General features: G+C 40.0%; 1 protein-coding gene across 8 annotated transcripts in view; it reads left to right on the plus strand.

The window, feature by feature from the left end:
• The window catches only part of FNDC3B (fibronectin type III domain containing 3B), a 364,378-nt gene that overhangs the window by 195,053 nt on the left and 153,414 nt on the right, over nucleotides 1-15,911 (plus strand). For all 8 annotated transcript variants that reach the window (XM_045030459.1, XM_045030460.1, XM_045030461.1 and 5 more), the window contains one exon: nucleotides 2,304-2,597. In XM_045030459.1, the coding sequence (XP_044886394.1) occupies nucleotides 2,304-2,597 (294 nt within the window). The remainder of the gene's footprint in view (nucleotides 1-2,303; nucleotides 2,598-15,911) is intronic.

Here is a 15,911-nt window from a genome sequence, read left to right on the forward strand (position 1 = left end):
CAATATCATAGCCAAAAACATAAGGAACAAATTTTCCAAGTAACTCAAGATCTCACATACCTTGACTTGTGTATGTTTCACAGAGAGCTAATAAAAATTGTGGCATTTCCATCCTGTAAAAAAATTACAATTTTTTACAACTGAAAAGTCACTGTTTCACTTTAGCATTTTCAGTAGAAACATGAGGCACTGCAGTAGCTCAGGCAGATGCAGATTAATGTTGAACTGACCAACTCTAGTTTTATGTACATTGTTTTTTTAGAAAAGTCAGGACTTTTTTTTAAAGCTAAATGATACTGCCACAGTTTCTAGGCATGATATATCAGTAGGATAGTATCCAATCAGATAGGATAGGAACTTTACTGTTCCCTTTTACAAAGGCACAAGTTACTTATCTCTAATACCCTTGTTTTGCTTAATAGGGAAGCTAATACAAAAGCTTCAGTACATTAGGTAGACATTTGGACTACCAGCTGCTAGTACTGTAGGTGGTAAATATTTCTGTAACCTGGGGTTACCAGTCAGTTGTACAAATTCACAGCGTACAAAAATAGTGTAGATGCCCGCTTTGTTGGAGTGGTGTCATGTATGTTTGCAATACTAAAGAATCTAAACTCTGATTATTACCTGAATGATCTCTTGTATTAATGAATATTAATTCACTGTCCCCAACATGTTTCAATGCAAAATGGATTATACACTAACCAAAACGTCAATTAAATTTGATTTTCTTTTCTGAAAAGCACTGCTTGTAAATTCTTCCTTATCAGCTCCGTCTTCCAACCCTCCAACATAGACTGCATTTAGTGTACCACATTCTTGGAATACTATATATAGAAAGCTACTTTATGCAAGCACTTTAATGTGATCGTGTTACTAGATGAGGAAAAATAAATGACAAGACACTTCTAAAAGAAAGGAAGTAAAAGAACCAAGCAACTGGAGCTATTCAACAAGTTCTTATTAGGGTATGTCCAGACTACCCGCTGGTTCGGCGGGTAGCGATCTATCTATCAGGGATCGATTTATCGTGTCTCGTGTAGACGTGATAAATCAATACCCGAACGCTCTGCCGTCGACTCCGGAACTCCACCAAGGTGAGAGGCGGAAGCGGAGTCGATGGGGGAGCCGCGGCCGTCAATCCCACGCCATGAGGATGGGAGGTAAGTCAATCTAAGATATGTCAACTTCAGCGACGCTATTCTCGTAGCTGAAGTCACGTATCTTAGATCGATTCCCCTCCTCCCCCTCGTGTAGACCAGGCCTTACAGTCTGCATGGCAAACTCCACTTCAAAAACAAAGGATTAACACTAGAGCTGGGCAGAATGTTTGCTTTGGAAACCAAAATGCTGGCTCAGTTTGCAAACTAGGATGATTATTGAATTAATCTAGACTGAGCTTTAATGAAACTTGGGTCTCTTCGGCATTTTGTATTGGAATAAAGCAAAAGTGTGTTTTCATTTTGCTTTGAACTTGAATTTGTTCGCACTCCAAGCTCAAAGCACAATCCAAAGGTAATGAACCCTTGTCAGGGAAAAATGAGAAAATGTTTGCATAATTTCCTGCAAACCCAAGTTACTAAATTTCACACAGCCATTCATGGAAGTTCATATTAAAGTTATTTGAAACTTTATGTATTTTAACATTAGAAAATAACGTTTAATGATACTTTTCTTTTTAAGATTTCCCCCCTCATGGTCCTATTTGTTCATCTCAGCTCCCACATAATGGTGTACCTTCACTTGCTGCAGCTACGTGCATCAGCCATTGTGGGTGGTGGTAGAGAGTATTGCAAAGCCTGGCTGTCCTAGAAAACCTGGAGGGACACAGCCAATAACTGTCCTTGAACCCTCTGCACGGCAACGCATTTTGGTGACACTAGGGCTGTGCAAACCTTGTAGGTTTGGTTGCTGTTAATTTGTGTGGAACCTTTTCTTCAATTTCAGTCTGCCTGGGTTTTAGCTCTTCCTGGGTTTTGCTGCGAGGTCCAGTAAGAAGCACAAAGACTCAGATCAAAACTCAGCCAAAACGTCTACATTTATTTGCTTTCCCATGCTAATCGCATTATGTCATGAAACCTGAAATAATATGTGGGCTGGGTTTATGCAACAAGTTTGCCAACCTTGCATGTAACCCGGCTGAATCTCAGGTTTGCTGGGAAAATCCATCTTAGACAAGTTTTTCATTGCTTTATTTAGAGATGGGTAGGGGGTTGATGAGATCTAGGTCAGGATGTGATTCTGTTTCTAAATAATGATGATTTTAGCTTTAAGTTAATGTGGATAAATTCTTGTTGTTTCAGAAATTATACCACTATATGGAATGTCCAGCTACATTACCAGGGAAGATCAGTACAGCAAACCACAGCACAAAAAACTCAAAGACAGACAGATTGATCGCCAGAACCGCCTTAACAGCCCTCCTTCATCCATTTATAAAAGCCACCTAGGCAACTGCACAAGTGTGTACAATGGTTACACGAAGAGTCACAATGGAGCAAGCAGTGGAGGAGGAGGTGCGGGGGGAGCACCAGGAGTAAAAAAACTAGAGCGCAGAGCAAGAAGCAGCCCAAAGTCTAACGAGCAAGACCCACATGGTAATCTGAAAGATTATTATTTTTATGTTTTTAAATTCCTCTTTATTACACTTCTCAGGCTTGCAAAAACTTGCACTTAAGAGGAAACCATCTCCCTCCTGTCTTTCACGAGTAGCTCCCACTAATAACCCCATTTTTAAAAACATCTTTTTGCAGCATGTGATCTGGGTAACTTTCTGGTTCTGAATGACTTTGCATTTCACGTAAGTCCTTAAAGCACCTCTGAATTGTAAACCAACTCTGCCCTTTGTGTCCCTACATTGCATCTCAGTATGTAAATGTATTAGATTTAAGTGACGTATTGGACAATTTAGAAATGTTCCTGCTTGAAATATGCCTCATGGGGAGTGTGGTGAGAACCAAAATGGTTGATTTGAAAGAGATTCTAGGATAAAAATGTTTAATCTTGGCAAATTTAAATACACAAATGACTAAGCCTAATCAATCCAGGAGTACCATCAATCAAGAATGGTTTCTTGATCCATTTCTGGAATCTTACTATTCATAGAGTTTAAAGCTAGAAGGGACCATTAGATCATCTAGTCTGACTTCCTGTATACCACAGGCAATTAAATTTCTCCCAGTTATTCCTGTGTCTAGCCCAGTAACTTTTGTCTAAAGAACGGCATCCAGTCTTGAGATGGAGAATCCACCATTTCCCGGGTAGTTTGTTCCATTAGTTAATCACCCTCATTTGTGCCTTATTTTTAATTTGGGTTTGCCTGGCTTCTGCTTCCAGCCATTGGTTCTTATGTCTGTCTCCACTAGATTAAAGAGCTCTTTAGTATCTGGTGTTTTCTCCATGTGAAGGTGCTTATACACTATAATCAAGCCACCTCTTAATCTTCTTTTTGATAAGCTAAACAGACTGAGAGTTTTCAGCCTCTCACTGTACAGTGAAACTATTGTTTGAAGGAGAATTGTTCCTTATTTACATGTATTTTAATTTCATGTGTAAAAAAACAGTGTTTCCCTAAAACATCCCGTATAGAAATTATCGTATGAATATTGTACAGGGTAAAACAGAAATAAGGTACGGTAGTAAAATAAGAGTGTAAACAAAGGTGTGAGCAAGCACACACTGTGTATATTTGCTCCTGTGACTTAAAATGGCTCTTTCCGTATATTAATTTGGGGATATATATATTGAGTAAAATTCTCTGCTGATGTAGCTGTGCCAGTTTATACACCAGCAGAGAATTTGGCTCATACTGTAATGTGTGTATCACAGGTACTAGGCTAGTTGCACCTCTGTCCACTTCCCTGAGTGCATCCCCTTAGGCATCAGGCCTCGTACCTTTATCTATCTTGCTTGGGGTGGAATTCCACAATTCTCTCACTCCTAGACAGGGCCCTAGCCGACCACACCCTGTGTATCAGGTGTGCTACGTTCTCTTCAGGAATCTGTGGCAAGTGGTGAATATAGTGACCAAAAAATCTTCTTAAACCAAGGAATTGTTAGCTTTGTGGTAAGAACAAAACATTTAGAAAAACAGGATTTTAAAATAATTCTCTACACATGTCTGTTTTCCCTTAAGTCTGATCATCCATTGATGGTGAGCTAGGTAGGCTTAACTTCTTCAGACACTCCAAAGGATGCCTGTGTCTTAGTCTGGGACTCCTGAACAGCACTCCGTCTCTTGAGAAAGAGACCCTTTTTCAAATTGCTGTAGTCTTTTTGATCTCTGGTGTCTGCCAGCCTTTCCTGGTAAGGATATTGTCCCTTAACAGCCCTCAAGTGTTTGCACAGAAGTTGCTGATCTTAAGCCATTCACTTCCCTTCCTACTTGTTTTTCTCTGCTTTTAAACAAGCCCAGTATATTCATACAGTTAACATCCCAGTAGCCTGGTGAAAATACAATATTAAATTAATACAGAGTAGTTCCAGTTCCTTCATATTTGCATCTATAATTATATATTCGGTATACATATAGTACACCGTCTGTATAATATATGTGTACACAGTTGGCCAACTTTTCGCCTGAGCTACACCCATGTAAAAGTCACTTGAGATTGCATGGGTGTAACTGAACAGAATTTGGCCTACTATAGTAAAGGGGAGGGAGGGAGGGAGACACACACATCTGTTTCAACTTTTAAAATTGGGGACAATAGTGTTTTAAGACCCTTTAAGCCAGGAAATTTAAAATAGAAGTCCTCATTGGAATAACAAAGTGCAGTGTATGTGCAAGGGGACATGGTAAAAGCATTAAAGTTCAGCAACAGAGTAAAGACAAGGAAATAGTCATCTGACGTGTGAGCTGGGAAGGGAGTGTCTGGTGATGCCTGGATCTGTTTTAGTATATTCGTGGTGCTAGGCTGAAGACATGAAGTAATTCAGAATGCTGACTAAGCACTGCTGTATTGCATTATTTTCCTGTTGTTTAAGGTCATCTAGCTCAGTGGTTTGGGCATTGGCCTGCTAAACCCAGGGTTGTGAGTTCAATCCTTAAGGGGCCCATTTAGGGATCTGGGGCAAAAATCTGTCTGGGGATTGGTACTGCTTTGAGCAGAGGGTTGGACTAGATGACCTCCTGAGGTCCCTACCAACCCTAATATTCTATGATTCTATGAAAGACTTTAGGGCACACTAATTTGTTGCTTGCTTTCAGCAGCACCAGTTGGTAATGGCAGACCTGACTAACTACAGGCTGTGTTACATCTGAGTGCAGCCAACAGGCCACTTGAACTGCATTTCTGCTAATAAGTTTATAGGAGCATCTGATTGTTAGTAAAATATTGTGTAAGATTCTGCATTGTTTTATGTCTGATAGGGTGTAGCAGATGAGGACAACTCATATTTGTGAAAAGACAATTTGTGAAAAGACAAATATTGACCCCGTAATAGAACATAGAATTTTGCCACCTTCAACTCCATCTGGACTGTAACGGTGTTAATAGGTTCTAAATGCTGTTTGGATCCTGAATTTTACAATAACTGTCAATAATCTGATTCTCTTCTGCACGTGGCATGGGTAGCTGGGGTCTTTGGAGACTATGGCATGGTCTTTTTGTATTTGATTACCTAGTTCCCTGATTATTTTGTTATTTGTATTGGGATTGTTATAGGTGTGCTTTTTATCTTGTAGGATTATGTAGTGCAAATAATCACTTTGGTATAAATCAAAATAAATAAATACACCTCTACCTTGATATAATGCGACCCGATATAACACGAATTTGGATATAACGCGGTAAAGCAGTACTCGGGGGGGGGGGGGGGGGCGGTGTACTCCAGTGGATCAAAGCAAGTTCGATATAATGCGGTTTCAGCTATAACGTGGTAAGATTTTTTGGCTCCCGAGGACAGTGTTATATCGAGGTAGAGGTGTAGTATCTGCTAGGAGATTCACACAATTTAAGGACTAGAAATCTCTTAGCTTTCTTTGACGTGTGTCTTTTATCCTAATTATTAGGTTAATGATGTCTTAGGGCCCTTGTACTTGTCTAATTTTCAGGATGCTGTTTATGGAAGAAAACCTGTGGCACCTCTCGTCTCAGAGGGGCTCAGGCTGCAGGGATGAAAGGAGCAATGAAGACATTCAGGCTTGGGCTGGAGCCCAGGCTCTGAAACCCAGGGAGGGTCTCGAACCCTGGGCTCCAGCCCAAGCCTGAAGATCTACACTGCTATTTTTTAGCTCTGTAGCCTGAGCCCTGTGACTTGAGTCAATTGACCCAGGCTCTGAGACTGGGCACTGTGGCTTTTTCTTTGCGGTGTGGACGTACCTGTCGAGTCTCGAGGGAGATTTACTTGAGGCTAGAGATTTGGATTATGTCTTCCTATTTATTTGTCTCTTTCCCCTCCCTTCCCCCTCCCCCCCGGCACAGTTCTGCCCATCTTTATTTTTTCTCACTCTAAACTTATAGGATTGTCATTACTCACCTCTGATGAGGAAAACAGCGGTACTGTGTGGACAGCAGTGAAACTTATCAAAGAAAGATAATTTCACTGTTGAAGCCATTTGCTGTTCTGTAAAAGCATCATGTGCTCCACAAATGGGAGTGGAATGAAACAGCTTCCAGGATAGGGAAACAACAGAATAAGGGAGAAAACCCAAAGAAGGGAGTCAGAGCTTGCAGAAGAAAATGTGTGGAGGGGCAGATAAGTCCCTAGTGGGGGACACTCCTGCATTAGGCCAGGCACTTTGTAATCCTATATCCTTTGAATGGCTGTTGTTTGTGCATTATACTGGCAGAATGTGGAAAGATTTTTCTTATGGGACTTCCAATCGAGGGGCCTAATTTGCACACCGTGCTGTTCATACATTTTCCATTGAAACCAATAGTAGCTCCATGTGCAGAGTGGCTGCCAGGCTGGCCCCTTAATTTTGTACAGCTGTCTTCAATAGAAATGGAAAAGGAACTTTTCTGTTGCTAATATTGCAGAACCTTACATCCCATACAAACTTTGTGTTACTAGGTTCGCAAACTGATGTCATGTGCTATAAACCCAACTGATATTGAGTATCTCAAATTGATTACTAGTGTTGCTGACTAGATAGAATATAATTACCGCAAAGTACTAAGTTTCCAAGGAAGATCTTCAAGAGAGATGGGAAAATTCCAGCCCTTCCCCACTTCGGCTGCCAACCTTCCTTCCAAAGAAAGCATCGGAGCTGCTAATACAGTACATAGTTCTGATGCTGAATTATTAGCGTGAGAGGAATCTGAGTATAGGCTTGCATTGGCTGTTGCTACCTGCTGCAACCAGTGTTGCCAGACTCAGGCATGTAAAAACTGTACCTGAAAAGACAAATTGGATGAAAAATAGAAAGAGGGAGAAAGAGAGGAGTAGAGAAGATAATGGGGATATAAATATAATCCCATATCAGGAGCATGTATCTCAGTAAAATATAACACTTTCCTGCCTCTTCATATTCTGCTGTCTATATAACTGGCTCAACAAATATGTGAAATAAATTGTCCGTACCTTTTGTGTGCATAAATGTTGCATCATGCAATGCTTAGTGGGAATTAGTTAGGTTTTGTTAGACACGTGTGTGTTTTACCTAGGGAATAAAAAAGCAAGATTTCTAATGTTTGTTGTCTTGGCATGACAGAGTTCTTCCTCCTACGTGATTTTGTAGCCATGATGAAGCTTATGAAACAGCACACCTGTGCTGTCCTCACAGTAGTTCTCTTTGTTTCAATGACGGTGTCTAATGTTAATAGGGTCTGGCATGTCAAGGCTGCAGACAAAGGCTTTTCTTTCATTTTGCTTTGGAACGTTTTACCATGTCCATTGACTGAAACAGATAATTTTTAATGTCTGTAGTTTAAATTAGAAAACTAAAACAGGGTTTTTTTTTAGTATCTTGCCAGGGGAGCTATCCTTGAGAAGTGAATGGAAGGGCCTCTATATTCATTTATTCACCACTTTGTCAGGAACAATGCAAAATGGGTTGTGTGTCAGAGACTAGGCCTCTCACTATAAACTGTGTTTGTACTTGATGTTCTGCTGTTGTACAAGGAATTAGACCTACAATACTGATTCTTGCCAGTGGCTGTTGAGCCTCCTTTTGCTCACAATGTTGAGAAATGGACCCTTCTATGGATTTTGGACATTTGTCATCTCCCCTTTTATCTTGGGGCCTCTCTGCATTACAGTTTTGCCTCTGTGGTTGCTCAGGCCAGGGAGTTCTGCAGGCCGGCACTGCTCCACAGCTGTGGAACATGAGTACAATTGAAATGCCAAGAAAATTAGTGAAGTCACGGCCATGGAACGTCCACTCTGTCAGCCAAGAAGAGTCTTAAAAGTGGAAAGGGACCAAATGATGGAAAATAACACGGTGTCTTCCATCAAACTGGGAAAAAAATCCTTCTTGGCAGGAGACCAGGTAATTAACATCACTCTATCTCCTCCCAACCTAATAAAGCAAACAACTCGCTGGCATTTTGAAATTGAGTGACAAGCTCATTCCCAACTATGGCTGCACTGAAATAAGTCTAAGAATCATCTGGCATTAAATCCATGGCCCAAATGCTGCTTATGGGCAACAAAAGGGGAATAAAAAGCAATTCCTCAGAATTAGGAGGAATTTTCCACAGGGAATGTGCTGCTCGTTAGTATGAGCTTTTCAGCCCATGGCAGTGCTTTTTGGGAAGGCCTGGAGCCAAACATGTCACAATACTAATTTATATATTTTAAAAGCCTCCTGTGCACTGAACATTTTTCTGTCTAATTGACTTGTCAGGTGTGGTGGCAAGATATGCAGAAAGGTAATCAGAGGGGCCCAAAAATAATTCACAATGAACAGAGCCCCACCTCAAGTTCCATATTTGATATCTGTACAACGCATCCCTCTAATTACAGCTGCTATTTTGTATTTACATGTATTTTGTTTCAGCTTGAATTGTGTGCAGGTTTATCAATAACTGGTTAAACAACGTGATCTCTTTTAGTAGTTGGGATGAATGTTAAAAGCAAACTAAAACATCAAATCTGATAACTTTGTTAGTGGGAACCAACCCAGTATCTAGAGCACTAAAATAAAATGGCCGAAAGTGACAAGCAGCAAAGTTGTTTAAATTGCAAGCTTTTCTTTGTGGATCAAAGCCTATTAACAGTCAGAAGTTTGATTGGCTGACTGCTGCTGCTTCCAAATTTACACATAATCCTGGGAGGAAATTATTACTACTGAAAGGATTAAAAGAATAATTTCCACAGTCTCTTTAGTGATTTAGCAGATGTTTGTAAAAATCTTTGGGATTTCAGGAGTAAGACAGGAAGGTACAAACTTGGGCGAGGGAAACCTTTTAAACAGAAGTACCATAGGTGATAGGTTTCCTTCCATAAATTCACAAAACTAGATGTGTGATGTGTTTTATAGTACTTAAAGTTTGTAGGTCAGATCCTCAGTTTGCTTGATGTATATATGAAATAGTAGCTGGCAGGCTCATTCTGAATATTCAAAGCCATCTGGTAAGCCAGCTTCTGTGATGTGATTTTGGCAGGCATGTTGCTGTCATTTAAACAACAACAGTCTTGTTGCCACACTGGCTGCCAAGGGATGGTGCTTTAGGATCCCTATACATAACTGGTGCAGAAACTCTCAGGTACTGGATTCTGGTGGTCTCATTTGAGAGCAGAAACGACGCTATTTAACACCAATGCTAGACTACATGGTGTAGAAATCAGTTTCTTCAAGGGAATGGGCTTTTGAAGAATAGTTGTGGTGTTCTAAATTTGGAATCCCAGGTTTTCTCTGATACTTCTCTGTTCAGATTCTGGGTGGCATGTTTTTACTGACAGGCACATTTAAAGCTCTTGTCTTTTACAGAGTGGTATGCATGCTGTCAGTAGCAGTGTCTCCTAACTTGACACTTTTTAAAGGGTAATTGGAGCGGGTGTTTTATTGGAGAAGCAATGTGGTCTAGTGGATTGGGTGCTAGCCTGGAAATTAGGAGAGACAAGTTCTATTCCTGGCTCTGACTTCGGGTGAGAGTTAAAAGCAAAATAAAATGTATGACCTTAAACAAGTCATTTTCTCCTCATACGCAGTCCCTGTGTTCACAATTTAAAGACCAAGGGTATCATTATTAGGGTGACCAGATGTCCTGTTTTTAAAGGGACAGTCTCATTCTTAAAGGGATTTTTTTTCTTATATAGGCTCCTATTACCCCCCACTCCATCCCAATTTTTCACAGTTGCTATCTGGTAACCCTAATCATTATGTATCTGGACACTAGTTAAGACAGTAGGGCCCCAAAGTTGGGTGCGGCTTCAAGATGCATAGACTTCTATGGGTCATCGCGATTATCACTTCAAAAGTTTTTTTTTCTCCTGCTGATGATAGCTCATCTCAGTTGATTGGCCTCTTACAGCTGGTATGGCTACTTCCATCTTTTCATGTTCTCTGTATGTATAAATATCTTCTTGCTGTATGTTCCAGTCTATACATCCGATGAAGTGGGCTGTAGCCCACGAAAGCTTATGCTCAAATAAATTTGTTAGTCTCTAAGGTGCCACAAGTACTCCTGTTCTTTTTACAAATCACAGGGTCTGTAATTCCCAGACTACCGATGCACTCAATCTTTAAAATGTATATTAAGTGTTCTGCTTTTCTGTCACAGCACTGAATGAGCACTTTGGAAAACTCGGCCTCATGTCAATATTTCACTGCTTCCTTCCCATGCTAAGAGAAATACGGGGCTTTCCAAAGAGCTGATTCAGCTCACGGGGAGGGGGTGAGGGATTGGTGGTGGAAGGGATGGCCTGGTGGTGGTAATAATATATGTTTTAAAAATAAGAGGAATGGCGTGACAGCGCCCTTGTGGAAAAACCCTATTCTTTTAATAGGAATTAAATCAATAGGTTTCTACAGAAATTGAAACCCTGATTCAGAAGAGCACTTAAACATGTGCTTAGCTTTATGCACCTTTAAAGCATGAGTAAGTGTGGTCTAGAATGGGGATACTTTCCTGAATCTGGGCCCAAATAAGATTCTGTAGAAACTACTCTAAAATGTCCATAGTATTTAATAGAGAATGATATTGTTTCTGTGGGTTGATTTTAGAGATTTCATATTGTTCTCTATCAAATTCCATATAATTTTTCTGTAAGGGACCGTATTATTACGTAGCACCCAAAATGTACAGAACTATAAAATACATTGTAATTGTTAGTTATGTTTGCTAAACTAATATCCTATTCAGTTATCCATTTTTTCATATTAGTAACTATAACCTGAGCAGTATCCTCTATCCTATAACAAATTATCTATTATTTTTATAGTGCAATTATTTTTCATGATGCGTTGAAGGAAAATAAGACTCAATCCTTGCCCAAAAAGGTTTAAATCAATGTGGTGGAGCCCACAAAAATGGCAATGGAGCATGTGGGAGATGAGTAGCGAGGTGGGATGAGAAAGGAGGTTCTGCTAATGGGAGCATAATTTCTTACAGAAAACACACCGTTTAAGCATATTTCTTATTTGTTATGTTAAAATGTTTTTAAATCCATATAACAAATAATTATCTCTACTTTTTTTACCCAATGAGATGGTGTTGCATGAACTAAAATGTTGACTAAAATACAGCATTGTTATTTTGATGATTATGCATCTTGTGAGAAATGACCGATCTAAGTTATAGTACATGCCTGGAGATTTCAGAATGCATGGTTTATACTTACTTCTTTTGAGCCAGATTCTCTGGATTTGTTGAAAAGCTGTAGCACCTAAAGAACGAATAGTGCTGGGCTTCATAGGTCAGAAATATGCTATCACTGAGTTACAGCTTAAAATGTTTGAAATATGGTCATGCAGTGTAGGTGCCAGAATCTTTTGCTTTTATAATCATGTGAAAATCTGTTGTTTAAGCCCATCAGAATAATTATTTATGACCTTTGTTAAACACCTCAGGATATACTGATATTCATAATTACTGGTATTTTAAAAATCTGCCAGTCTTCTTTTACAAACTCCTGTTTAAGGCTGGCTCTGTGGCCAAGCTTCATGATGCTATGGTCTCTGTATCTCCCGGCTAGCAGAGAGATGACAATTTCAGTTAGAAGCATGAGTGAGTTACTGACTGCTACAGTAGATTTTCTTCCCAGACTCTTATGACTGGCAGGTTCCAGTGGGGGCAGAATTGTGTCCTTAAGGTAGAAGTTGTTGATGGTCAGTAAAAGAGAATGGTGTGTATGCTGGAAAGTTGTAAAATGTGCTTTAAAGGTAGGAGTGACCCTGGGTGAGGGATGGGGAAAGGAGGAAGGAAAATTGATTTAATATGAACGAATTGCTGAAAGTGCAGCAAATCCTTCTGAACACTGGGGATAGCTTGAGTACTGCCTTGCATGGACCAGGGGCTCTTGCGCTTATGCTCTAGGGATTCTGTTTTTTAAACCATAAACTTTTTAAAGAACTGTCTTAAATAATCTTTTTTTTTTTTTTTTATTGCAAGGTTCCCTTACCAGAGGAGCAGTCAGTGGAATTCCTATCCGGTTCACATTGTCCTCTGTAAATTACAGCCTGTGTCACTTCCTGTTCAGAAACCCCATGATTTCCTTCTTGGTCATGTAGGTCAGCGGCCTAATAGGCTATGGGGTTTTGCATGTGTGGTTATAGACAGTGTGGGAAGAGAGGTTGGCTTTGAATAGTTTTATAATGTTTATTTCATTGCTCAAACTGATGTAATCAGAATCCATGTAAACCCATAAAACCAGATTTTTCCCTGCAACTTTAAGACACTGAAGTAGCCAAAAATAAAACTAGAAACAAGAAATGGAATCTCTACATATGTCCTCATCCAAGAATAGGGAGGAAACTGGAAATGAGATGGCAGAATAAATTAAAGAAACCCATTGTGGGGGTCAGGAGGTAACTTCATAAGTTTGAGATGGTTTAAAATGTACCTGGTTTGCAGAAGCTATTGTGTGTACAGTTCTGTTCCTAACATCTTGTCATGCAGTTTCCTATTTAAACATATCAGGCAAGCAGACATGGCACTAACAGCTGCCCTGGGAGTGATGAATGCAGCCACAGGATTACTGGGGAGTGTGCTTTACTAGCTTTGTCTCTGTCTCATTGTTGCAAGCAGGTGGTCTCTTGTAAGTGGTACTGACATGCTCTAATGCAGAGGGTGGAGAACAAAGAGGGGAAGATTAGAAGATGATTTAGTAGTTAAAAGAATAGCTGTAGATAGATAAAAGAGCTTTCTGTACCATCATTATACATATACACACATATACCATTGATAAAATAGTTCATGTCTAGCCCTCGCTTTCAGTCATTTATTAAATGATAGGGAGTAGTATTCATATTTGTCTGTCCACCTCAGCAACTGCTAGTCACTTCAGTGGAGTATCTATGCAAAACAGGCACTTCTGACAACGTTACCCTTCAGTCTAGTGACTTGGAATTCTGAGTTCTGTTTTCCAAAGTAGGCACTTAATAGCCCAAGTTTCACTGGAAGTCGATGGGACATAGGTTCCAAAGTGCCGAAAGGCCAGATTTTCAAAGGTGTTCAGGCACCTAAAGATGCAGATGGGCAGCTAGTAGGATTTTGAGAAGCACCTAGGTATCTAACTCCCATGGATTTCAAAGGGCATTAGATGCCCAGGTGCTTTTGAAAATCCCAGTAGATGCCTATCTGCATCTTTAGGTGCCTAAATACCTTTAGAAACCTGGCCGTAAGTCACTTTTGAAAATGTGACTTAGACTCGTAAGTCATATCAGTGCTTTTGAAAATTTTACCCTACAATCCTACAAAAACCCTACAAAATAAAAAGACTATTTAATAGCATGGGCCAAATTGTTGGAAGCTTCAACTCAAACCTCAGAAATTAAAGGAATGATTTTTTCCCTCCTGACCAATAGTTGCAAACTTGGGTTTGTGCACATAAGCTGCCTTTATGCATGTAAAAACCTAGGGATATGTTGACTTGCACATACAAATATAGCATAGCATGTGCACGCAGCCATGTTTTTTTCACACTTTGCCCTATGATTATTTAGAAAAAAAATGCACATACAGAAACTATTTTCTGTGAAATTGTGCTCCCAGATTTAAAGCTTGCATTTAAACATGTGGCTCAGTGTGTTTGTTCCGTAAACATAAAGAATTGGTTTCATGACTTTAGGTCAAATTTTATTTAGTATTAAAATAAATATCTATCTGCTGCCTAACATATCCTTAGAAAATATTTCTGGAAGTTACACTTTCGTTTATGGTAGCTAAAAAATAATCTTTGTCTATTACAGCAGGCAGTTGAAGCAGGTGATAAAGTTGGATGCAGAACTAGCTGAGTCACTATAGCTCAAAGAAGAAAAATTAATTTTCTTGTAGTATGTTCTTTAATGCAGTAACCTAGAATAGTATGCATTTGCGCACCTGCGAAATGATTGTCTGATTAACAAGTTAGGTACAATAGCCGGTAAGAATAATTAACATGGAGAGCCAATACATGTAGAAAAACAAAATGTGAAATCAAGAGTATTATGAGATAGCTAAGATTATATGTAAAATATTTTTGTCACAACCTGGCTTGGTATCGCACTGTTTGTGCACCAGTCTCCTGTGAATGGACCCAACAGCTGGACCCCATATGCTTCTCAGACCACTAGATCTGGATGGAGTCAAATCACTCTTTCTGTCTCTAGAGTTCCTAGGGCACACTGAGGCTCAAACCTCTCATATGAGCCCTTCTTTGGGCTGTGTGACTCCACAATCTAGCTGACCTAGACCCTGAAAACAGTGCTTCCAACTTCCCCAGTCATTAACACCTGCTCCCTCAAAATTCCACAGGGCTGTGGGGACTCTGGCTTCTAATTTAACCCCTTTGGGGATGATACGGCAGTGAAGCAAAGAACACAGGCTTGGCTAAGGAATTTCTTCACCACAGTCACTTTACTTGTAAAAAGCCCTAGAAAGGTACAGATCTATGCAAAATAAGTAAAGTCCTGACACACACACACACCCTCCCCTAGACTGTTCTCACCTCTCCTCTGAGTCTGAGGTTTGTTTGTCAGTATTTCAGTCTAGGCAGAATGCCTTCTGTCTCTCCAGGCATTCTGACTTACATATGGTGATGGTCTGCTCCACTGCTCAGAGAAGCACCCCCACTTAAACACAGAGTCCTTTCTTTTCCCATGTGTCCAAGCTGAGGTCTAGGAGCCATGCAGGCACCTCTGTGTAGAACAGGGATAGGCAACCTATGGCACGGGTGCCGAAGGCGGCACGTGAGCTGATTTTCAGTGGCACTCACACTGCCCAGGTCCTGACCCCCAGTCCAGGGGGCTCTGCATTTTAATTAAATTTTAAATGAAGCTTCTTAAACATTTAAAAAACCTTATTTACTTTACATACAACAATAGTTCAGTTATATATTATAGACTTATAGAAAGAGACCTTCTAAAAACGTTAAAATGTATTACTGGCACGCGGAACCTTAAATTAGAGTGAATAAATGAAGACTCGGCACACCACTTCCGAAAGGTTGCCGACCCCTGGTGTAGAAGATCCATTGTTCCATGGGGTTGAGCCAGCAGTTGAGAGACAATTAAAGTTGATGGCTCCAAATTGTTCTGTGATTGTCCTTTGGTGAGGTGTCAAGTACATTTCCTGAAATGCAATCCAATAATCTTTGGCAAGGTGATGTGTTCAGCACCCCATACAAAATGGAGGTCCCATTGCAAAATGGAGGTTACGATACAAAATGGAGTTCAGAATTTGATACAGATATACTTGTCTCTGTTACAACTTTAAAATGCTGAGCTGTCTTCTTTACAAATGGTTAGGCCTAATAAATCTGGTCTTCTTTTAAGAATAAATGTTTATTACACTCACAAATGTATCTAGAGCTTGTGAAAGTGA

This window comes from Mauremys mutica, chromosome 9 (assembly GCF_020497125.1).
Source record: "Mauremys mutica isolate MM-2020 ecotype Southern chromosome 9, ASM2049712v1, whole genome shotgun sequence".
NCBI lineage: Eukaryota > Metazoa > Chordata > Testudines > Geoemydidae > Mauremys > Mauremys mutica.